Source organism: Acomys russatus, chromosome 32 (genome assembly GCF_903995435.1).
Source record: "Acomys russatus chromosome 32, mAcoRus1.1, whole genome shotgun sequence".
Classification (NCBI taxonomy): domain Eukaryota; kingdom Metazoa; phylum Chordata; class Mammalia; order Rodentia; family Muridae; genus Acomys; species Acomys russatus.
Window position 1 is genome coordinate 4,730,448 of NC_067168.1, and position 24,252 is coordinate 4,754,699.

Sequence of the window (24,252 nt, forward strand, 5' to 3'; positions counted from 1 at the left end):
AATAAGTATTTTTAACCAGGCGAAAAAAAAATGACGTAATTGTTCTTAAAATTTGATCTAGTCCTTGGAAGGAAACCCTCTTGGCTGTTCCTCTGTTGTGAAGCTCCGATGGAAACGAAAGCTGCCAGGACGACAGTGTCTCATCAAGCTGCCAGTATTTCCATAGCAGATGTGGCATCCTCAAATCTCCTGGGTTGTATCTTGTGTGTGCAAACACGTAGTGTTGCCCAGCTGACAGAGGCACTTCTTACCCAAGCCCAGTTTTACAATGGGACCATATATTCTGAACAATTTTCTGAACATGGTGAGGTTTGTCCTGACACTAAAGTGATGACAATGTTCTACTGCTTGACTCTCAATTTTCATCCATTAGAAGAGTGAAGTCAAGGAGAATTCTCTAAGATCAAAGTCATCCATGCTTCATTGGATGGCCGTGTGCCCACGCACAAATGGGCAATGCCAGTGAGATTTTGAAAAAAAAAAAAAAAAAAAAAAAAAAAGGTAGACATTCATGTGATTGGGAGGAGGGAGGTAGACATGTTGCAGAAATTCAGGGAAAGTTGGAAGGAAGAAAAGGTGGCTGGATATGATCAAATTTAATTGCATAAATATATAAAATTCTCAAAGAGTAAAAGAAGATAGAATTTAAAGGTCTTATTTTTCCATGCTTATAACATGACAGTGTTTTAAATGAATGCATCTGGGATGTAGTCACAGTTTATTTTTACTTAACAAAACAGGAATCACCCCATTATTATTTAATTATGATCCTTAAGACATAAACAGTATCTCTTCCTGTTGAATTTTGGGGGTGTTTTTCTATATTTGAGATTATAATAAAATTACAACATTTCTCCTTTTCCTTTCCTCCCTCAAAATACCTCCTATACAGCCCGCTTCTATCTTTCTTGGCCTTGGCCTCTTTTTTTGAGCAGTTGTTGTTACATGTATGTAGTTAGGCTTTCTATTGTTGCAATTAAACACCATGATCAAAAGCAAGCTGGGGAGAAAATGGTTTATTTCCCTTATAGTCACACATCACAGTTCATCATCAGAGGGTATCAGGGTGGAAACTCACGGCAGGAACCTAGAGGTAGTAAGTAACTGATGCAGAGGCCATGGAGGTGTGTGGCTTAGTAGCTTACCCACTCATAGCTTACCCAGACTACTTTCTTATCCCCTCAGAAACACCTGCCCAGGGCTGGCAGCATCCACACCAATCTGCGTTCAACCACACCAATCATCAATCGAGAAAGTACTTGAAAGACTTGCCCACAGGTTAATTCTATGAAGGTATTTTCTTATTAAGATTCTATCCAGCACTCAGCAGGTAGAGGTAGGCGGATCTCTGTGAGTTCAAGGCCAGGCTGGTCTACAAAGTTAGTATAGGACAGCCAAGGCTATACAGAAAAACCCTGTCTCAAAAAACAAAAACAAACAAACAAAAAGATTCTGTCATTAGCCAATACTAAAAGAGCATGAGAATGATCAACCAAAAAGAAAGTACAGTTCTAAACACGTGTGAACTGAACATGGAGTTAAATGGTATGGTATCACAGACCAAATGGAGCTGATGGCCATCTAAACAATGTTTTACTTATACGCAACATGATGTTAATTCTTCTCTGGCGTCCATAGAAAGTTCTATAAGATAAATCCATGCTGGAGTATAAAGCAAACCTCAGGAAATACAAGCAACTTGAAGTAACTCCATGTATCTTCTCTGACCATGACTCAATTAGCTCAAAATCAACAGCAAAACAGTATTTAAAATTACTCAAACTCATGGAGATTAAACAGCACTAAAAATGATGAATTAAGAAATCAAGAAGAAATTTTTTAATTCCTGGAAATAGATAAAAATAAAACCACAAGATGCGAAAACATCTGGGACACACTAAAAGCAGTCCTCCGAGGGAAATTTATTTCACAAAGTACCTACGCTAAAAAATCAAATGTGGCACAGATAAACACCTAAAAATGTGCCTAAAGAGCTTAGAAAAATCAATAATAAACAAAACCCCAAACAAGTAGACAGGAAGAAATAAAATCATAATAAAATCAATAAAATATAAACAACAGCAGCAACAACAAAAGTAATTCAATGAGCCAATGAAATGAAAAGCTAGCTCTATAGAAAGATAAACAAGATTGACATACCTATAGCCAAACTAATTAAAACAAAGAAGAGAAAACAAATTATATATTGGTAGGGGAACATTATAACAAGCACCAAAGAAGATCACAAGAGAACAGAATACTTAGACTTGAAAAAATATATATATACCTAATGAAGCTGAAAAGCCTAAAAGAAATCAATGAATTTCTGGATACATCTGAACTATCAAAATTAAGTTAAGAGGAGTCCAACAACTTTTACAGATCATAAAAATAAGGAGAATGGAAATAGTAATTAAAAGCCTTTAGGCAAAAGAACAAAGCCCAGGTCCAGATGGTTGGAAAACAGAATTCCACCAGACTTTCAAAGGACTAAAACTAATGCTTCTCAAATTATTCAAAAATTATAAGTGAAAGCATACCTTCAAAACATCCTTTATAAAACTGCTATTACTCTAATTCCAAAGAAAGGTGAAGCTACAAAATAGCAGTAGACCAAGATGCCTGGTGAGTATTGATGCAACAGTTCTAAATAATTCTAAACTCCATGCACACTGAACAAAAGAACATCCCAAAAGGAATCATTGTTTTGGTTTGTTTTCATATTCCTGAAAAAAAAAAAAAAAGCCATGACCATTAGAACCTGGGGAAATGGCTTATTTCACCCTATGGGTTAGAGTCCATTATGTGGGGAAGTCAGGTCAGGAATTTGGTTTTTATATAACAAGGGAGCATCTGCCTATGGTAACTCCTCCCACAGTGCATTTGGCCCTCTCGAATTATTCATTAATGGAGACAGTGCCCCACAGACTTGCATACAGTCCTGTCTGATGGTAACATCTTCTCCATTAAAGTTCCCTCTTCCCAAATGGCTCTAGTGTGTGTCAAGTTGACAAAACTAGCCAGCGTAGTCACCTACCCCAATCATATTGACTTTATTCTGAGATGTGGGGATGGTTTAACTTAAACAATTCAATAAATGTATAGGAAAATGACCACATATGAAATAAAACCTCACAGCCAGCATCACTGTAAATGGAGAAAATCTAGAAGTAATTCTATTAGAATCAGAAATAAGACAGGGCCAGTTACTATTCCCACCCCCTTTCAATGTAGTACTTGAAACCCTAGCTATATCCATAGGACAAACTATTTTTAAAGTAATTTGAACTTCTTAAATAATTTAAGAAAAATATTAATCTGGGCCTGGTGGAAACACTAAGGAGTCTGAGGCAGAAGGATTTCTTAGACTATAAGGCCAGCTTGGACTTTTCTCAAGAAGATTTAGCGTGACTCGTCTCAGGAAAAAACCCTAACATTATAAATGGTAATTTTGTACACAATAATATATGTCTGTTTAGTCCTAGTTGAACACATGCCCTACAGTTGCTCGACTGTAACACTGTATGTAAAAATCCATTTAGGTTTGTCAAAATTGTTGTTTGCCTGCAATATCACAGTGACAGTGCCAAGCCTGTAGATTTCTGTGATTCTTCCATATTCCTCGAGTTTATGTGGAGTCACTGTTCACTTGGCTCCAGATACTTGCCATGAATTAGCTATGTAACTTTTGTGACAGTGTTCTGGTTTAGAGACGATGATCATGCATGCCCTCTACAGACATGTTGGTGTTATGTTGCCTCTACAAAGCCATACTGTGCACTGGAGTCTATTAATGTCCTAACATGGCATTCAACTATTAGGGTTATTTGTGTTGATCATGTTTTTTTTTAATCCACATTTAAGAGCTGGCCTGAAAAGAAAGAAAGTAGAAGAAGGGTCTCTATTTATATTTTAGGTTTGAAAGCTAATAAAAGTTAAAAACACTGGTTTTCTCCTGAGATCCAAGCCCAAAGAAACATTTGGAATTCTAAGTCTATAAATTAAAATACATAAAAGGCAAAACTTTCAGAATTTACCATGGTTATACGTTTCTACATCATTTTGTAACTGAACTCATTTTAAAGAAATGGTTTGTTTGTTTTTATTATTCCTTTTATTGCTAACTTAAAATACACATGCTTGATCTCTGAAACACACACACACACACACACACACACACACACACACACACACACACACACAAAGATTTTTCAAATAAAGAAAAACAAGATCCTAGAGGAATAATCAGAGTTCTAAAGGGAAAAACATAAATTTATAAGTGTGTTTATGAATTTGATGACCTACAAATTCACCATGTAACTGCTTTAATCTAGAAAATACAACATATTTGAATGCTTAGAGACTATGTAATAGTAATAAATATGAATATAGACTAGAGAAAGTCTGTCGAATGTTCCTTGAAAACCAGAAGACTATTTTAGCACCTGGACTGAATTTGAAGGAAACCAAACTTGAATTAGAGTTTTGTGTAGACACCAAGAAAAAGTCAGTGGTTTTGGCTAGTTCAAGTGGTTTATTTAAAGACAGAACTTAACATAAATTTCCTGGAACACTGCCTTATGATTTGGCTATAAGAAATACTCAGTGTGTGTGTGTCTGTGTGTGTGTGTGCGTGCATACGTGTGTGTGTATGCGTGTGTGTGTGAAGAAGGGAGGAGAGACACAGAGAAGCAGAATTGCAATGAGAATGTCTTTCACAGTTCACTTTGCTCATTATTTTATTTATAGTGTCTAATTCTCCTTCTCAGCCCAGCAGTGATTTCATGACACTAAAAATTAAGACAAACATTTTATAAAATGAACTTGAGCCTTCATTAGTTTATCTTCATGGTCTTTAAATTATATTTGTTAAAATGAACACATTTTTATGCAATACAGAAAAATATGAATTGATGTGGTGCACACCATTCCATATACATGGGTGGGTTTAAAAGACTGTCTATGAGTGTACTGACTGATGGAATGGGACTTTGGATCCAGACTTCAGTGGGAAAGAGCCAGATGAATGTTGTCAGGAAAGAATAAATCATATATCCATTGAAGGCACACAAACATGATAAATAAAACAGTTTTACTAGCATCATGATGCCTATGGGGAGGCATGAACAGACAGATAAAGGGATAGAGCTATAAAATAAAACTAAGTGGTAGAGCATGGAATGGCCAGAAAGGTCATTTTCTTAAGACTACGGCCCTACTTAATATATAAACACAAAATATCTCATGAAAGCCAGCTGCATATGGAAATCTATTGAAAACAGTCTTCTTCCATCTTTATATTTTCAGGTAGATACAGTCAAAACACAGGCAGCTTAGGTGATGTACACATTTAAAAACAAAATCATGTTAGCATGGTGGTTTATTTCCAGTGCTGACATGAATCCAAGTATTGACTTGAAACAGACAGTTACTATTCTGTGCTTAGAGAGTAGAGCGGCATGAAAGAAAAGTGCTAGGAAATAAAGAGCAGCTAGTGTTTGCATTACAGTGAACACCTGCAGCCTGTTCTTAACTCTTGCTTCTGTTGATTAAACATTTGAATTGGAAAAAAAATCTGTCTTAAGATGAAACATGAAAGATTAAGGCTCTAAATTAGAAGAATTTTAACAAGGGAAAGAAAATTGATTGCATTTGAGGACAGAGCTGCCACCAAGAAAGAATGTATACTGCTTTGTTCCCTCTTATATGTAGATGTATTGGCTCACACTTCCATTTTTGCTTAGAGTAGCTGCATGGACTTGGTTTTAACAGCCTTGCCTTTTCCCACACAGAAAATACAGACAGAAAGAGGCTCTTGGACCTGACACTGGTCACGTGTGGGTAAGAGCGGTGGCTCCTGAACATGCCTAAAATCAGAGTCACCTGGGAGAGATTGGTTTTATATAAGAAATTCTGTAGGTATTTCTGAGGGTGACTCAAATTTGAGAACCAAAACTTCAATGCCAATTGATTCCTTTTGGCTTGGAGCTGTGTTTGTGGCTATTAGGGTATTCATTGATACCAGAGTAGTTATTCCAAATAAAATTGGGAAAACCAAATAGCTTCTGGGAGCACTTAATAGAAAATCCTGAGAATGTGTACAGTCCTTGTAAAGTACTGAAAACAAAAACAAAATCAGAAGCCTAATTAACGGACCAGTTTTAAATTCAAAACCCACATAATAGTTTTTAAAGTAGTGTTTTTAGAAGGCATAAATTACTTACTATAAAATAGTCACCTGATACACTGTGACCCCCAGTGGGGTATACTCTGTATACCCCAGGATGGTATACAGAGTATCTGGTAAGTGCCACTGGGTAAGTACAGGACACACCTCTTGTGCTCTGGAACAAGGTCATGCCACATACAAAGCCTGCTTGCTGTTTGAAATACATCTATTGCACATTGTCAGATCAGTTAGGTACCTGATTGTAGGAAAATTGAGTGTCATAGTGTGTTGGTGTTCAATGTTCATGGACATCTGCCACACATCACAAACTCAGAGGTGGCCCAAGAGAGCAGTGTGAAAGAAGCCCTGATTGCAAGTGGTACCATGCATGGTACTCCATTTTGCTTTGTCTAGAAAGAGAAGTAGCTGGAAGTAAGACTCACAGTCAATGGTCAATTTCTAGGTCAAGGAGATGAAAAGAACAAATACGGAAATTTGTAAACATAGAAGTAATGAAGGAGTGGCAGGTGGAAGGGTATATGAGAGTGGTTTAAAAATGGGCAGATTTCTCTGGAAGACTTCATCCATCACAGAAAATGCCCTCCATACCAAGGTGAAGTTACTGGGTTATACAAGGTAAGTCTACAGGGTCTCTTTTAAGCCTCCATGCAATGAAGTCTATAGCTACAGTGGGAAAGATGGGCACTATCTCTGGACATCACAGAATGGACTTCCCTTCCTTAAGGCTGGCTGGTCAAGATCCTCCTAACGATGAATGGCAAGTCTTCTGCCATCAGCAGACACCAGTAGGTGGCCCTTACTTTGGCAGGTTAGCAGTAAATTGATGAAACAATTGTCCTGTCTTAAAGGAGTCTAGACGCCTTGTGGCTGAAATTTATGTTTGCTCTAGATACAGAGTACAGGTTTTTCTTTCCTCCTAACAATCAGACTCTTCCTGGAGAACACCAGTTGTATCTTGGTGCAGCAGCCTCTTGGCAGTGCTCTGCTGGTACCCATGCCTTTTTGCCTTCTTCTGTCTCCAGTAAAACTCAGCCTTTTCAGTAATATGTGAACATGGAGCATATTTGTTTTCTACTGTTGTGATAGAGATCATGACCCAAACAAATTTGGGGGAGGAAATGGCTATTGGGCTTATATGTCCCTATTCATGTTTTTGAGAGAAGTCAGGACAGGAACTCAAGCAGGAGCACAGGAGTAAACTATGAGGAAAGCTTCTCTCTGCCTTGCTTCTTGTGGCTCCTCAGCTTGCTTCTGTATGCAAACTAATGATCACCTGCTCACGGCCCCACAGTGGTCTCAGCCTTCCCATCAATCACCAACTCAGAAAATGCCTCACGGGACTTGTGTACAGGCCAATCTGATAGAGGCATTTTCTCAGCTGAGCTCTTCCCAGAGGACTCTGGCTTATGTTAAGTTGACAAAAACTAACCAGCCCAGGACTCCATTCAACATTTGGGGGTGTGCACACATTGAAGAGTTCCAGAAATCAACCTTACTACCAAAAAAAGGGACAGAATTCCAAGGATGAGTGTTTTGCCTCTTGTTTCTCCTATGATGTAGTCTCATGATATATTTACAAAGCATTGCAGAGAGATTAAAAATGAGCAATCTTTAGTTCAACAAATTAGAAGAAAACTATATATAATATATAGGGGGAGACTATTGACTCCCCCTGCTCTTCAAAAGTGGTCTCAGACTACTACCCACAAGCCATTGCTCTATGTTTTGTATTCTGCTATGTGTGACAGACCTATTCAGACATGAGCTTGTACTTCCCAGCATAGTGACCAATAAGTTGGATCAGTATTAGGGAGACGCTGCTTTATATATTTTGTTAGAGATTCATCATTTTTCCCCTAATAGGCACAGAAGCGAAGTGCATTTCCCAGCCTCCCTCATAGATAAGTCAAAGTGAAAACGGTGTGCGAGATACTAAGGACTGGTCTGCCAAAGTGGCTAGAGCAAATGTCGCCTTCTTCATTGGCAGGGTATTTGCGTTGGATAGGTTCTATGAACTAAGCAGCTCTGTGATGCCTGAATTTCAGTAATCTTCAATAATCCTACCTCAGCTCTTTCTGTTGGTGAGGAATTAAATCTTGTATTAATCTGCTGATGTTTGGTGTCATTTGTCAAAGGGCCTGGTCATATAGATGCCTGTGTAAAAGTGTGCGTGTTGAAGTGCGGTGCTGCCATTGTAGTTTACATGCAGGAATAGGCAGCAGTTAGGTAGGTGGTAAACGCCTACTGGGGTCTGGGAAGGAGCTAGCCTTCGTGCTCCACAAAGGCCAGTCATTCTGAATAACAAGAAAGGTAGATGGAACATCCAAACCAGTGGTGGATGAGATCAGGTGGTTTTGGTAAACAGAGGAACAGCATCAGGAACTGGTGTTTCTACATTAGCGTTGTGCAAGGTTTTCCAACAAGAGTAGGAACTCAATAGTTTTTCAAGCAGAGATGAGAGGGATTACAACGTGAGCTAATATTTGAATAGAGTTAGCTGCAGGTCCCCTACTGGTAAGAGGTCAGAGCGAGCCATCTCGCAGTCCTTTCAGTTGCCGCATCTGTGTGGCTGAGGCTAGATTAAGGGTAGCCTTTGCACCCATGCCTACTGTTTAGACAATCTTAAATCATAAACAAGAAAGTTCTGGATGGAAGGAAGTCAGGAATAAGGTAGATGTCGGAATTCAATTAATATAAAACGACTTCTTTTAAAAATATGTATACAGGCACATGAAACTAACTAAAAGCAGATAGATTAGAAAATTAATACATGCTTAAGAGATTCTATTTCCAAAGAAACCGCTAGTTAGGTTGCAGATCAGCAGCAGCAACAACAACAAAAAACCAAGACCATATGATTGCTAAACCTTACCTAATCTCTTAAAATACATACACTGAATTTGGCCTGTGTTAGTGTCACAGTCCTCAAAGAAGGCACATTCTTCCCAACAGCTGAGACATGGCCTTGTAGACGCATGGTCTAGGGTATATAATTCAGTAAATCTACAGTGCAATGGGTTTCCTATACTTTCTAGCTGCATCTCATTATTGTATACTAGGCTCTCTCTCTCTCTCTCTCTCTCTCTCTCTCTCTCTCTCTCTCTCTCTCTCTCTCTGTGTGTGTGTGTGTGTGTGTGTGTGTGTGTGTGTGTGTGTGTGTGTGTGTGTGTACACGTGCGTGCCAGCGCACATTGGTATTTGATATTTTGGGTAAATGGGATGTCAACAAAGAGTCCTTTTATTCCATATGCTCTTTGACTATTCCAAGGCATGCCATCTAGATGGACTGCATATCATACAAGTACCTTCAAGCTAGTGGCAGGATGGAAATTCGGAACACTTTTATTTTTGGATGTCTTTTTAGGAAAGGGATAAATGTCTTCTGTGTGTATACTCAGGAACTGGCTTATGTTTGTTAATGGGAGGGCAAATGGCGGCAGCTGTGTAGCTGTTGGTTGATAACCCTAGTGGTCTTCCTTCTCCTGCAAAGTTAGACGATAATGCGTACTCCTCTGGAAGGCAGGTGCGGTCACCTGAGTGGTTGTCAGGTGTGTACATGTGGTGTGCATCACTGCCGTTATCAGACAATAAACACTCCATTGTGGTTAGGCTATATTCTAAATATGCTTTCTCTGTTCTGAGACTGAGTGACAAGGACTTTGGTATCCTATAGTACCTAACCTTTCTTAGATCACCGTCTTACACGCTGATGGATTCTATGTTGCAGTAAAAGGAACCCATCCTGTGTGAAGGCTCAGCTGCTTGTTAGACCATCTAGCACAGCACTGGACTCCCCCCCCACCCCCAGAAAGGTAGTAAATAGTGGAGCAGAAAACACTGCAAATCTGTGAGGTGATAATGACATGGTCACCACGGATTCAACCATGGAGGAGAATACAGCCTTGCATTAGAAGAAACCGATACCTGAGCTTTATGAACTAATTGGATGGTCCTATAAGGCAAATGTTGGGAAAGCAACAGAAGAATAAAGATCAAGATATAGAAGGACGGCATACTGTAATTAAAAAAATAACACTAACCAAAAACAAAACAAAACAAAAACAAAAACTACGTTCTTGAATTTGGCTTGAAGTCTCAAGATGGTTAGAACTTCTACAATTTGGGAATGAATGTGGTGGATAGCCAAGGGGAAAGTGGGCTGCTCTCTATGCGCTAGCTCAGACGTCAGAGTCCAGTGCATGGATCCGTGTGTAAGAGGGATCTGAAACAGCAAACACAGGCAATGCCTTTGGACTGGAAGGATGCAAGGCTAAGGGTACCAGGTAGAGACAGCTGCCTCTAGAAAACGGTGCTCACTGGCAAAAGGGGAGTGGTAGCAGGCAGAAGCACACAGGGGCTGCAGTTCCTCTGGTATGTCCTAAGGGCTGCTTTAACAAAACACATCAAGAATCTCCACACAATGATGTCTGCACTCAACCTTAACTAAGCCCAGGACCTAAAATTCAGTTTTCTTTCCCTTAAGTTAAGGGCTAACATTAAAAACTATATTTCTATTTTATTCCATCTTAGAGGTTGATCAGCAGATTTGATAAATTCCAACCAGTGGGAGAGAAAGATAAATCAAGAGAAAGATATATTTTAGGGACAGGGCAGCTTAGGTCAGAGATTTAAAAATCAATAAACCCTGGTGAGCCCGTCTTGGCTCTCCACATCCTCCTGTGCTTTGCCCCCACAGTCACTCTGAGATTGGCATGTGACTTGTTTTGTTCGCTGGTGTATTCACAATATGCCAGGGGGAGAAACTTGATAAACACCTGTACATTTGGTCTTAGTCACTAAGAATTCTTCTGCACCATGTAACACAGCGCTGAAGAAGACACCAAAGCAGAAATATGCTGTACCAGCCAACGATGCTTGCTAAATACCACCATGGCCACTCCGGCCTCCATAGAGTGACCAGGTATGAGTGTCCATACATGAGTGAATCTAGACAAAAGTGCCAGTACAATGCACTCAAGGGCAGGCTATAAAATTGTTTGGCTAAGTGGCTAAACGGTTAATGATTTTAGAGCAATATTTTGGAGTTGATTTGTCGCTGTTGTATAACAATAAAGATTGATATATTCAGCATGTAAATGAAGCCTTTTATGCTTTTCTCATTAAAATCAATAAATTATTATCAGCTGTATCCTATCAAATAAAAAATTGTATGATTCTCTGGATAAATGGGGAAAAAAAAAAAAGAAAAAAAAAAACCAGAAAATAACCAAACTAGCAAATGCAAATTGTCTTTATGAACATTTTTGGTGGGGATTGACTGGTTTTTGTTGTTGTTGTTTTGTTTGTATTTTGTTTTTTGGTATAGTGGACAACAAGATAGCTAAGTAGGTAAGTAGATACACAGACAATCTTTTAATTGGATAACTTACTGAAACATGATTTGCTATGAAGCATGTGCTGGAAAGCCATGCACAAAGGTTCTTCATTCTGTGTGATGCTCCTGCAAGCACATGGCACTTGAAGGACTGTCCCAAAGGTTCCTAGGTAGGCAGCCTTGCAGCTATCACTCGCAGAACAAGTCAGGTCATGCTTGCCTAACATGCCAATGCACGTTTCATCTTCATGGCACTTCCCAGTCACACGGGGCCAGCATTCTGTCTGGAATGTTTGATAGCGTGTCCTAGAAAAAAAGAGTGTAGAACTGGAATTAGCCGATGGATAGAGCGATCTCACGTTAGTAAGTGATGATCTCTCACCTCCTAAAACACTGACATGGGGCAAACTGTGCCCTTGGGTCCAGTCCATATGGAAAGCTAACTTTGTATGTTCAAACATCACACAGGGAGTTAAAAAATAAAATAAAGTAAAGTAAAATAAAACAAAAACCAATGAAGCTGTGTAAGTTACTGTCCTTTCCTGAGACTGATTTTCCTTTATTACTATTTTTATCACAGTGGGTGTGATTTGCAGTATGAACCTACTTGGGAGATTTATCAGAAAACTTTTGAAACCTCATATGATTTTGGAGCTAACAACTTAGACACTGTCCCCCACCAAGAAAACTCAAATAAGGCACTTCCAATCCAGTTTTCCTACACAATGGGGGTGTACTTCATTCTGTTTCCATGTTTTCATACCAAATAGAATTTACAAAATTATTTTGAGGATTTTTTTTTTTTGATGTTGTTTGTTTTGGTAACAAGAAGTAAGGCTGGGGAATATGTCTCCCCGAAGGAAGTTCCACAATTTCTAACAACTTGTCAGATCACCTTGCAGGATGAGACTGAAGCCCAGACAATTATGGGCCAGTGGTGGGCGGGGCGACACCTTGATTAAAGCTGCTTAAGCATCCTAATCCTTGGGTTTCTATTTAAAATTTAACACCACGTCAGCCTCCCCCAAGATGGACTTGGAGGTGGGGCGGTTCACTGGATCAACTCTTTCACTCTCCTTTTTGCTTCAAACCATGGTGCCTCGTCCGTCCGTCCCTGCTTAATTTCTGGCTTCCTTTTCTGTTGCTTTCCCCTTTCAGTACTCCTTCAGAGAACTTTCACTGGCTTGGCATTATCTTGCCTGTTGCATTGGTTCGTGTTCTCCCCACTAGTTACTTAAGAGAGCCATTTAGTCCCGTCCTTCAGTCTAGCCTTATCTTCTCTATTGTATTTGTTTGTTTTTGAGATGATAATTTAACAACATTTCCCTCTTTCCTTTTTGAGAGACTAGGAGTTAGACTCCCTGGTAGGAAGAGCGAGAGAGAAAGAAGGGGGTCATGGTAAATTTCTAAGATGGCTGGCTTCTTCAAACTGACCAACTCTAAATTAAGAGAAGAAAATTCTTCAGAAGCTTCAAAGAACCCTAGCCCTCAAGAAGAAACTGGGTTTGTTTCAGCTTCCTGAGCATGCGCTCTGCTTAGTTGAGGCTCTTTTTCTCTGTGTATGCTGCATGTGTGTGTTTCATCATCCCCAATAAACACCTTTCTTTAATGATTCTGTCTACAGAGCTTGGGATTTCTCTGCTGCTACCTGTTGGGCTCAAGATTTTTCCCCCACCTTTAATTCTTTAACTGGCAGAGAAAACAAAGCCGATCCAAATCTCTAGATGATATCATTTTTTCTCCCTCCAAACTCTTTAAGCTGAGAATTACTTTGTTACTTTGTATGGTATACGTTTTCTTATTAACTGCCTTCTTTGGCTAGAATAAACAAGGACAGACATTCCTAACTGATGCCTAGACAGTGCTTGATTTCTGTATTTTGAATGAACAAACAAACAACTAGCTTTACTCTTCTCCAAGGCTGTACTAGCTGGTTGTGTGCCAACTTGGCACACGCTAGAGTGATCAGAGAGGAAGGAGCCTCAGTTGAGGAAACACCTCCATGAGATCCAGCTGCCTGCCATTTTCTCAATTAGTGATCAACGAGGGAGAGCAAAGCCCACTGTGGGTGGAGGCCATTGTGGGTGGGGCTATCCTTGGGTGCTGGTTCTATAAGAAATCAGGCTGAGCAAGCCAGCCAGTGGCACGCCTTCATCACTGCATCAGCTCCCGCCTCCAGGTTCCTGCCCTGTGTGAGTTCCTGTCTTCAGTAACGAACAATATGGAAGTGTCACTGTATATGCCTTTTATTTACAGCATTTTGGTCATGGCATTTAGTCCCAGCAACAGAAACCCTAAGAATGACAGCAAACAACATGAGGATGGGACAAAGGGGGAAAGTATATTTCTCATGTCATGGCCAGACAAGTATGCAGAGGATGCCCACATCCTACTCAAACTGTGCTGTTCTTCTCAATCCAGATCTTGACGAAGCATTTATTCTGAGGTTTGAAGAGTTACCTTGACAAAATCAATAGCCTTTTTTTTTTTTTCCAACACAACAGGCCACGTTGTGTTCAGGGAGCTGAGGTAGGAGGAGGATGAATTCAAAGCCATTCCCCGCCCCCCAAACCAGAGAAATATTTTATCTAAAATAAACAAAAAACAAAAAAAACAAAGGGTTCGTAATCACATCCATGAAAAAAAAAAAGTCTAATTAAAAAGCTGATTGTTGACCCCTGAGATAAATAAGGGATGAAAGGAAATTTCAAAAAGCCTGCCATACTGTGTTCAAATTGTTGGACACACATGATGGAAGAAGAGAACCAATGCATGAAAACTGTTGTTTGCATGTGTGTGCAGGCACATACAAACACACACACACACACACACACACACACACACACACACACACACACACCAAATATGATCTTTAAAAACATGATACGCAGGCCATCATAGTTCAACATAGTGAGTTTATTTATTCTAAAATCCTATCCTACATTTTTTTTACATTTGAATTTCAAAAAGGATTCCTACCACACATGTACCACAGATTCAAAATGTGAATTGTCTGGCTTTATTTACACCATTTTGGATGATGGTGGGAACTGCAGCCATGGAAGGAGATCAAATGTTAGGATTAGACTATAACAAAGAAGGTGCCGAAATAAGAAAGCAAGGTATGTGTGTTTTTACTCACCTGCATAATTCATCATTTCGGCAAGTGTGAATTACACCAAGGCAAGTGAGGAGTGGAAATACGTTCAGCGCGCACGGCTTGCTATGGAGGGTTTCCTTGGACTGCTGACAGGGTATATCAGATTGAGCACAGTCACAGAAAGCCAACATCTGGGCAGTGTTAAAAGGCATATTTTGATAGAAGAACCGTATGGCTTCTTGGCAGTGTTTCACATCGCACAGCTTCCCGTTTGCTGAGCATGCTTTAAGGTAAAGGGCCAATTGTGCATTACAAACCATATCCCCTACACACGCCTCTGTCACTTCCAAACAAGACTGCGTCTGTTTGAATCCTAAAGCAATAAAAACGCCTTGGTCAGAGAAAAAATAAGCTTACGGTTGTACACGTAGACCCTATAAACAGAACCATGGGAATGCTACAGGCTGAGTACACAAGTGGACCAGGGTCTATGATTTCTTTGAAGGCTCGAGGGAGCATTGTTCGAATCATCTTTCATCAACACTATTCGTGTGCTGGGATGCAGACTGGTGGGGAATCGATAGGACCGAAGTGGAGCTTTAGGGAAAAACATGTCCCCAACTCCAAGTTTCTCAAAAAGCAAATTTAAATCTTCAGGAATAGAAATTGAGCTATGTAAATTATTATGAGCTCACTGTCTCCAGTCAAAATCATTCTTGCTCTGACAGAGTTAATGGGAGCGGGGTGGATAGGAAATTCTGAACAGAGGTGCTACACAGTTATAGCTCCCTACCAGGGTATTCACATTCTAATGAAAACGGAAACAAATGATTACTACATCTGCCATCACTACACACAAAAACAGTTGGCTTAAAACCCTTAAGTGTGTATGATCAAAATATCCTTAAAATTTACCAAATGTTTGTTCTCAATAAAGAAGTAGTTCTCAAAAATACCTATAATTGTTTCATGGTCATTGTTGGAAAGAATGTCAAGGTTTCGCTGCATTTTTTTTTTTTTACTGCAAACTTTAAACCACACAAATTAATTTGCACTGGCATATCACTAAGAATCCTCATAAGACCATTTAAATCATAACATCCAGTTTTCATAATGTAGATAAAAATAATAGTTTATTTACATTACCATGATATAAAGGTGTAGTTAGATTCCCTTTATATTTACTATCCTTTTTCATGTTATCTAGAAAGAAAGAAAAAAAACTATTTCACTATTGAATAGTTTTCTAAATTTCCTAGAAACAAAGAATACATAGTCAAATATATACAAACATGTATTTAAACCTTGATATTTAAATTAATGAGTGATAGATGAAGAAATGCCATACAAATAAAACAAGTAAAGCCTTATTTTGTGAATTCACTTACTTGAAGATGTAATTTAATGTTAATAACTAGAGCATGCACAATGAAAACAATTATCTGAAGAAAAAGCAACAAAAGAATTAGTCTCTGAACAAAAGAAAGGAGAGAGAGAGAGAGGTGGGGGTGAGGAGTGACAGGAGCCTGAGGATATAGCAAGAGGCCAGAAAGGACAGAGACATCATCAAGAGAAGACCCTACTGGGCGATCTGGGCTTTCTGTTAAGAGGAATTAAAGTTTCTCCCCTCAAGGCCATTTAGTCTCTGGAGCTTTGTTCTCAGTCAGAGTAGAACAAGCAGCTCATTGTGTGAGTAACTATCACCCAACCAACAAAATATTTACTTTTAGTATAAAGAAATGAATTTCATTTCAGACACTATCCTATTTTTTGTATGCTGTGTGTAATGCAGTGTAATAAACTGTATGTTAAGTGCCAACCTCAAGTCATTTCAGATGTGTTATATTTGTATATGTATACATGCATGCATTTTTCTAAGAGAGTATTCTAAACAGTAGGTTCATTATTGAAAAGTAGTTCAAAGACAGTATGTCTGGGAGGGGGGGGCATGTAAACAATTACACACCAACCAGACCTGTACTTGAGTTATACAATCATGTACAAATACATAAAAAATTGCAAAACATTTCCTAAATGTACGTCAGAATCACTCCCACCTGTCCTCTCTTCCTTAACATGACAGTATGTGGAGCTAACTGCTTGCAAATGTTTTTATTTAAATGTTATAATCTCATAAAATATGCTTATAGTAAGCTAATAGATACATTCTATAGGATGATAAATTGAATTATATATATAAAAAACTACTTTCCTACTAATATTTAATGTGAACAAGATCCTCAAGGGCAACTGAAAGAGTCACCCACACAAGAGAGATGAGTTTGGCACACTAGAGCCTGGCCCTTCCCCAGCCTACTTCCCTGCTTCACTATGTATGGACGGTTACTGACTCTCCACATGGTGTCAGGTTATATTGATTGCATCAACTTCTGCATTTTTCTTGCATTGATCCGCTTGTATCATAGTTGGCATCATCTGGCTCTGCTATCATTCTGGCCTAACACAGCACAAACATTTTGGGTAATGTCGACTAGTCTGGTAGACGTAATTTACAAATAAGTGATCCCTTTTTCTCAAGTGGTGCCTTCTATGCAAATCTCATGTCTATATGCCCTACATGGAGTCACACATGAAGTTCCCGCTTAGCACTTGAGATCATCATGTGGATGTCTGGTAAATGTTGCAGACTCAAAAAGGAACACATGGGATCTGCATATCTCCTCTGTCCCTAGCTAAAGCCTCCACCCCCAACCGCCCCCCTCCCCGTGCCCAGGAACTGTCTACATTAATGAAGAGCATGGCAATGAGGCCATTGGGGTTAATGATTCAAAAACAAACAAACAAACAAAAAATTGGGGCTCAACTTCAACTTGTGTTCATGCATTCCCATGTGCGTCATGAGTCTAAACATATATTTAGAATCTGATATTTTTTTTATATTGGCCCATCACCCAACGTGTTTTCACTGAACAATCATTAAAGTCTCATAACAGCTGTGAGTACCGTTGGGTGAGGGTCACCTTTATTGGCGCTTTTCCAGGTATTGTGTTTACCCAACAGGTTACTGACTTACCTGGGCCATCACTCATAGCCCTTAGAGACCCTCAAGGGGAGGACAAAGGATTGGCCTCTTGCCTTAATAGGAGAGAACTCTGGAAGTCAACACTGTTCTGTGCAAACAACTAAGTTCTTGTAGCAATCACATTGCCTTTCGGCTTCACCATGAAATGCTGTGTTCCTTCCCATGGCTCTCCCTGCTAAGCATCGTCTCGGAGCAGGCTGTACATGCAACCCTGCTTCACAATCTGTTTCTCAGGAAGGTGGCACCAGACACTCCCTAACTGAGGATGCAAGAGCCTAGAGAGCAGTGGTTGTTATTGGTTGAGTTGCTCCTTTATCAGGGGGTATTAGAGCTTATCATGGGGAGCTAGAGACACTCTAAATCAATGACTGTCTCTTGCCAAGTTCTCTCTCTCTCTCTCTTTCTCTCTCTTCTCTCTCTCTCTCTCTTTCTCTCTCTCTCTCCTTTATTTTTCGAGTCTCACTTTATAGCTTTGGCTCTCCTGGAACTCAATATGTAGACCAGGGCTGGCCTCCAACTCAAGAAATTCACCTGCCACTGCCTCCTCCTTGCTGGGATTAAAGGAGTGTGCGGCTACACTTGGTTGTTTCTTTAATTTAAAAATTTCCCTAAAACATAGCCATCTTCTCCAGTGAAGGACAGATTTTCTTCTTTTACTACATAGACCTCACACATTGTAAATGCTCCTTTAAGTATTTGTTCAATGACTAAATGAAGAAATAAAATTGTCAACATGCCAAAATATTGAGTTCATGTTTCTTCGGTTTTGGGGCTACTCTGTCCATCGTCATGGCATGAAGAATTCCAAACATTTAATTTCCAGGAGAAATTTATTAACAACCCTCAAGGTAGAAATGACAAATAGAATTAGAAATTAAATATTCTTTGGTTAGCTCCCTTTTTATGCTTACGTATAATGTCTTTAAATTCTTCCTTTAAATACCAACCTGAAGCAATGCTGTTCTTGACTCTTTCTCTGTTGTCTTGCCTGAAAACGGTATTTGGATCGATTTGGATATCCCGTGTGCAAATGTCTTCAAATAAGCTTTTCCGAATCTGAACGCAGTCTCCTTCTAAAGGGAAACCACACCGACAGCCCCACAGAACTGTCTTTCTTAGGCTCTGTCTTAGGCCCACGCACAACAACCGGCCACTAAGAGTGCGGCATTGTGTTGTTCCTGCGGCACAGGCGTTCTTAAAGCTCTCATAGATCAGAGCGCAGTGTTCAGATTCCTGGCAGGCCTCTGCTGCCGCAACACAGTCCTCACCCTTCCCTTCAGCCATTAGGGACGGAGCTTTCCTCTGGAACCACCTAGTCACATTTGACCTTGACACCAAATCGGAGGGTGGTGGTGACTCCTCTATGAATAGATTAAAAGAATGATTTAAGTTATGTATTCATAAGGACGGGCTCCAATAAGCACTTCCAAGCTCATGCTCACACAAATGACCCTGGTTGAACTCGGCGGGTGGGGGATGGGAAGGAAAGGAAAGGGGAAAATGAAATGACCGACGAGGAAAGAAGCTTGTGGAGAGAGTTAATAGGGGTGGGAGAGAGACCGATTAGATAGTGTATGGGTTACAGTAATCAGAATAAACTCGTGCTGAATAGTTTTTGTCAACCTCACGCAAGCTTGAGTCATCTGGGAAAAAGAGAGCATCACCTGAGAAAATGTCTCCATCAGTCAGGCCTATAAAAACGTTTGTAGGACATTTTCCTGACTAATGTTTTATGCGGGAGGGCCCAGCCCACTGTGAGTGGTGCCATCCCCAGGCAGATAATGCCAAACTGTCTAAGAAACCAGGCTGAGAAAGCCATGGGTAGCAAGCCAGTAAGCCTAACTCCTCTGTGGCCTCTCTTCCGGATCCTGCCTCCAGGTTCCTCCCATCCTTGGAGATGAACTCTAAAGTATAAACCAGATAGACCTCTTTTCTCCCCAAGTTGGTTTTGGTTGTTGTATTTATTACAGCAGCAGAGAGCAAAGCAGGAGAGAAATTGTTCCAGAGAGGAGGTTGTGGACATGAGGGACCTGATCATGTGACTTTGGGGACTATTGTAGAAGCCTTTGTAACTTTGGCCTGGAAAAGCCATTAGTTCTCAGAGCTTGGGGACCTGTTCAGTGTGAGCATGCCAGGTAATACTGAGAATACGGACGGAGAGAGAAGGGTAGCTTGTGAAGTTTCAGATAGAAGTCTGAGAGTCCTTCAAAGATGGCCTTGGATCACTTTGTGTTATAATTTGAGCTAAGAATTTGTGGGTTTGTTCAGCCGGAGCTGGCAAATCAGCTGCAACTAACACGAGATGAGCACTGCAGAAGCAGAACGTTTTGCTTGACTAGGACATCTGATGCTGGTTCCTGACTGAGGCTGAAAACAAAACAAACAAACAAACAAACAAACCAAAAAAACCAAAACCAGCCGTTATTAACAAAATAGCAGCATCATTTGGTGAAATCTTCTGAGAAGTATTTCCTCGGGGACAGCACACAGAAGGTGTAGTTCAGGGGAGCACAGGCTTTGTGTAACGGCTTGGTAGTGTGTAAGAGACTACCACATAGTCTTTGTTTTGATGGGAGGAGGCAGTAGTGGAGAGTAGTTGATGCTTGGCACCATCCGGCTAGGATGGAGTCTGGCAGAGGAGTCAGGAAGGTGTTTGTAAAGGCTCAGCATTAGCTGAATGGGAGGCCCAAGGTGCAAAAGGGTCACAGAGAGAAGCTGAGGTTTCCTACCGGGTCATGGAGAGAAGCTGAGGTTTCCTACCGGGTCACAGAGAGAAGCTGAGGTTTCCTACCGGGTCACGGAGAGAAGCTGAGGTTTCGTACCCGGTAACAGGATCAAAATCTCCACAGAGAGAGCAGGTAGCTATTAGTGGAGGTACAGCCTCAGTTACAGTGGAGACGCCAGAGTATTCGAGAAGCTGGGACCGTGGGATGTTCACCAAAAGAAAGTAGTCTGTTTGGAGCTAGCCAGCAAGATGAGCTGTGTGTCCTGTGCATAGCGAAGCCAGAGATTTGGAGCTTCTCAAACTCTATAGAGGCCAGAAGATTATAAATGAATCCCAGACTCGGACACTGAGTTAGTTATACTATTGGTGCTTGGTTTGGCTTTGATCTAAATGCAACTCTGCCCTGCTTTTTCCCTCTTGGAATAAGAAGTATATAAGCTGTCAAAAAATCAAATACGTAAAAAAAAAAAAAAAATCAAATACGTTCAGTTAAAAAAAAAAAAGAATGATGCAATCAAGGCTCCTTATAAAATGACTTACACTGAGTGCAAAGGCATTTTTCTTTTCTTATTTTTGAATTATTGTTTTATTGTTATAATTATACAATATTATATCTTATTTATTCTTTGAAACTTTGATACACGTTTACAGTGTATTTTGATCATATCCACCTTCTACAAGATTCTCTAACTTCTCCTAAGACCCACCAAAGTGTCTCACTCCAGATCTGTGTCCTCTTTGTCATTGTTATCCCACTGAGTCTAATTAATGCTATTTGGGAAGTGGGTATGGAAACATCCACTGGGACATGGACAACCTACCAACACCAACATCTTCTTTCAAACAAATGTGATTCTCCCTCCCTTCTAGGCATCAAATGCCAATAGCTCCTCTGCTAGGGGTGGGGCTTTGAAAGGTCCTGTCCCGTTCATGCTGGGATTTTGAGTGGCTTTATCTTGTGTGGATCTCATGCAGTAACCATGGTTGGTGTGGGTTGACTTGAGTATCAGGTATATCTTGTCCAAAGGATAGCATTTTTGCATCTCGCCTTCCAGACCTCCCACTCACATTCTTTCCATTCTCTCTTCCTCAGTGCTCACTGAGCCTTGATTGGAGCTCTGTCTGTGTATGTGTGTGTGTGTGTGTGTGTGTGTGTGTGTGTGTGTTTGCAGATGCCACAGATGAGCACTTACTATTGAATTTTGTCGTTAAAGAAAGTTGAAAATGAAAGTCAACTTACAGTCAAATGAACTCCACAAAATATGAGATGCACATGCTCGCTCACACACACACACACACACACACACACACACACACACACACACACACACACACCACACTGGGGAGGGTGGGGGAGAAGCAGGCTATCACCATGAAAATGAAGAGGAAGACATCAGTACAATTTCTGAAGACATTTAGAAAGACAACCAGGGAATATTAAGAGCAGCATATTACAGAGATCTACAGAGAGAGAAGTCACAAAGAGTCACAAAGAAACTAAAATACAAACAAGAAAACTCTAATATAAATACATCAAATGGAAGATAAGCTACAAAAGCTGGTTTGTGACATAGAAACTAGGCCAATTTCTATAACACGTAATCATAAAAGTTCACAATTTCATACATTCCACGATGAGTTCTGTAGTTATAATACTGACTATTTAAACCAGTAGTTGAAGCAAGAAAGAGTATCAATTCTTTCATTCCTGTTCTAGAGGATAGAGAAAACCATACATTCCAATTTATTTTTAACGGCCAGCATTAGACAGATAGCATAATTAATAATATAAAATATGTCAACATCATGCTTGAACTCAGACATATCACTAAAATGTTAGCAATTGAAATATAGTAAATCTACAGCAAATGAATGCACAATGCCTGAGTGGGGCTTAGATTTGAAATAAAGAGTTGAATAAGCAAATAGTACCTGTCTTATTGTAGCATTTTTTCCCCAAAAGTGTGTTTGCTGTACAGTGGAGGTCATCAGTACAAAGACATTCTTTCAGTTGGACATTTTTTTCCACCAAAGACTGGATTCTGAGGTTGCAATGTGATGAATTATTTATCTTGCAGGAGTCATCTGGATTGCATAATCACACTGAAGATATTAATCTGAATATAAATTTTAGTTCTTCTTCATAAAGTGCTTTTAATATATCAACCCAAGAAATTAAAGTTTAGTAATAGTATCTTGTTTTGTTAAAGGTTGTCCATGAATGGGACTTTCCCCTCAGCTATTTTAACACTAAACAGAAATATTATTGGCTATCAGATGCATTTTACTAACTGAACATTAGTAGCAGGTCCCTTTGCCCTTAATTTAACTAGGTAGCTCCAAAGAAGTTCTGTCTTTTGTCCCCCAAACACTGAGTGAAATAGAATGCATTAGGATTTGGTGAACTGACATAAATTCTGACATCTGTTCTTTTTTCTTTTTCCAAGACAAGGTTTCTTTGTGTAATAGCTCTGGCTATTCTGGAACTTTCCTTGAAGACCAGCCTGGCCTTGAACTCACAGCTATCCTCCTGCCTTTGCCTCCCGAGGACTGAGATTAAAAGTGCATGCCCCTATGCCTGGCTGAAGGTTTTGTTCTTAAACAATGCACTATTGAGATGTTTTGATATGAAAGCATCTGGGTCAAGGGGGAATTGCTAGTGTAACTACTAAGAATTTCTACAGTGCTTATGAATTACAAATACCAAACAGAAACTATCAGAAGCTTGAGCATGCCTCTTATGGTCAGCTTAGTCATTCTACTTGGCTTCCCTAACCCTCCAAGAGGGATATAATTTGCCTACTTATATAGCAGGCAAATATCTTACTATGGAGCTGTATACCAACCCACAGTTTCATTTTTTGTTTTAATTTTTTATGTTTTAATTGAAATATAATTATGTGATTTCCCCCTTCCCTTTCCTCCCTCAAGCTGCACTCAGATTGCCTTCCTCCAACTCTTTCAGTGTCTCCACTCTCTAATTGATAGTCCCTTCTTCTCTGATTATTGTTAAATATATGTGTGTACATATTATCATTACATGTATACGTGCATGTTTGTACAGCTATATAATAAATGCAACCTGTTGAGTCTTTTTTGTTTGTTTGTGTGAATATGCTTTCAGGGCTGACACTTTGCGCTGGTCAACCGATTAGAACTCTCTTCCCTAGGGGAGACCAGCTCCTGCTTCCTTAGCAGTCATCCATTGCCTGCGTCATCCATTGTTCTGTGTCCAGGGCTGCGGTCCCCTGAGATTTCCCCCTTCATCATTACAGTGTCTATTAGGCATTGTTCAGATGATACTGTATGTACAGCAATTTCTATGAGAGACTGTTTCATAATCAGACACTTGCAGACTGTTCATAAATGTGTAGTGGGTGCACTCAGGTGTTGTTGTGAGTTTCTAATGGAAACCAAGAGCCATTCAACAGGAAAGAGACCAAGCATGGTACGAACAACCATGCCAACGCCCTGACTAATGACGTCACGGTTCTTAGAACAAACTCTGCTACCACGAGTTGAATAGATCTACTGCCTTCTGAATCTTATCTTTGTGCCCAGAAATAAGTGTAGCCATCAACCCTCTCAAAGAAACCCTTCTTCCTCTCTTAAGATTTACTGCTGTTTGTTCTGCGCATGTGTGTTTTTACTTCATGTATGTCTGTGCACAACACGCATGCCTGGTGCCACTGGAGGACAGACAGGCATCAGATATCCTGGAACTAGAGGTATAGGCAGCTGTGAACTGCCAGGAGGGTGTGAAGAATCCAACCTGGGTCCTCAATAAAGTAGCTGTTGCTCTTAACTGCTGAGCTATCTCACCTACGTTACAGTTCCTGCTTCTGTAGCTGAGGGAGCA

The 24,252-nt window shown here is 40.0% G+C and overlaps 1 protein-coding gene across 1 annotated transcript in view; it reads right to left on the bottom strand.

Moving 5' to 3' along the window:
• The window catches only part of Gfral (GDNF family receptor alpha like), a 45,806-nt gene that overhangs the window by 13,767 nt on the left and 7,787 nt on the right, over positions 1-24,252 (bottom strand). Inside the window, exons 3-6 of the mRNA XM_051140682.1 lie at positions 22,326-22,478; positions 15,772-15,828; positions 14,668-14,998; positions 11,581-11,831 (exon numbers count right to left, since the gene is read on the bottom strand). Coding sequence (XP_050996639.1) covers positions 11,581-11,831; positions 14,668-14,998; positions 15,772-15,828; positions 22,326-22,478 — 792 coding nt within the window. The remainder of the gene's footprint in view (positions 1-11,580; positions 11,832-14,667; positions 14,999-15,771; positions 15,829-22,325; positions 22,479-24,252) is intronic.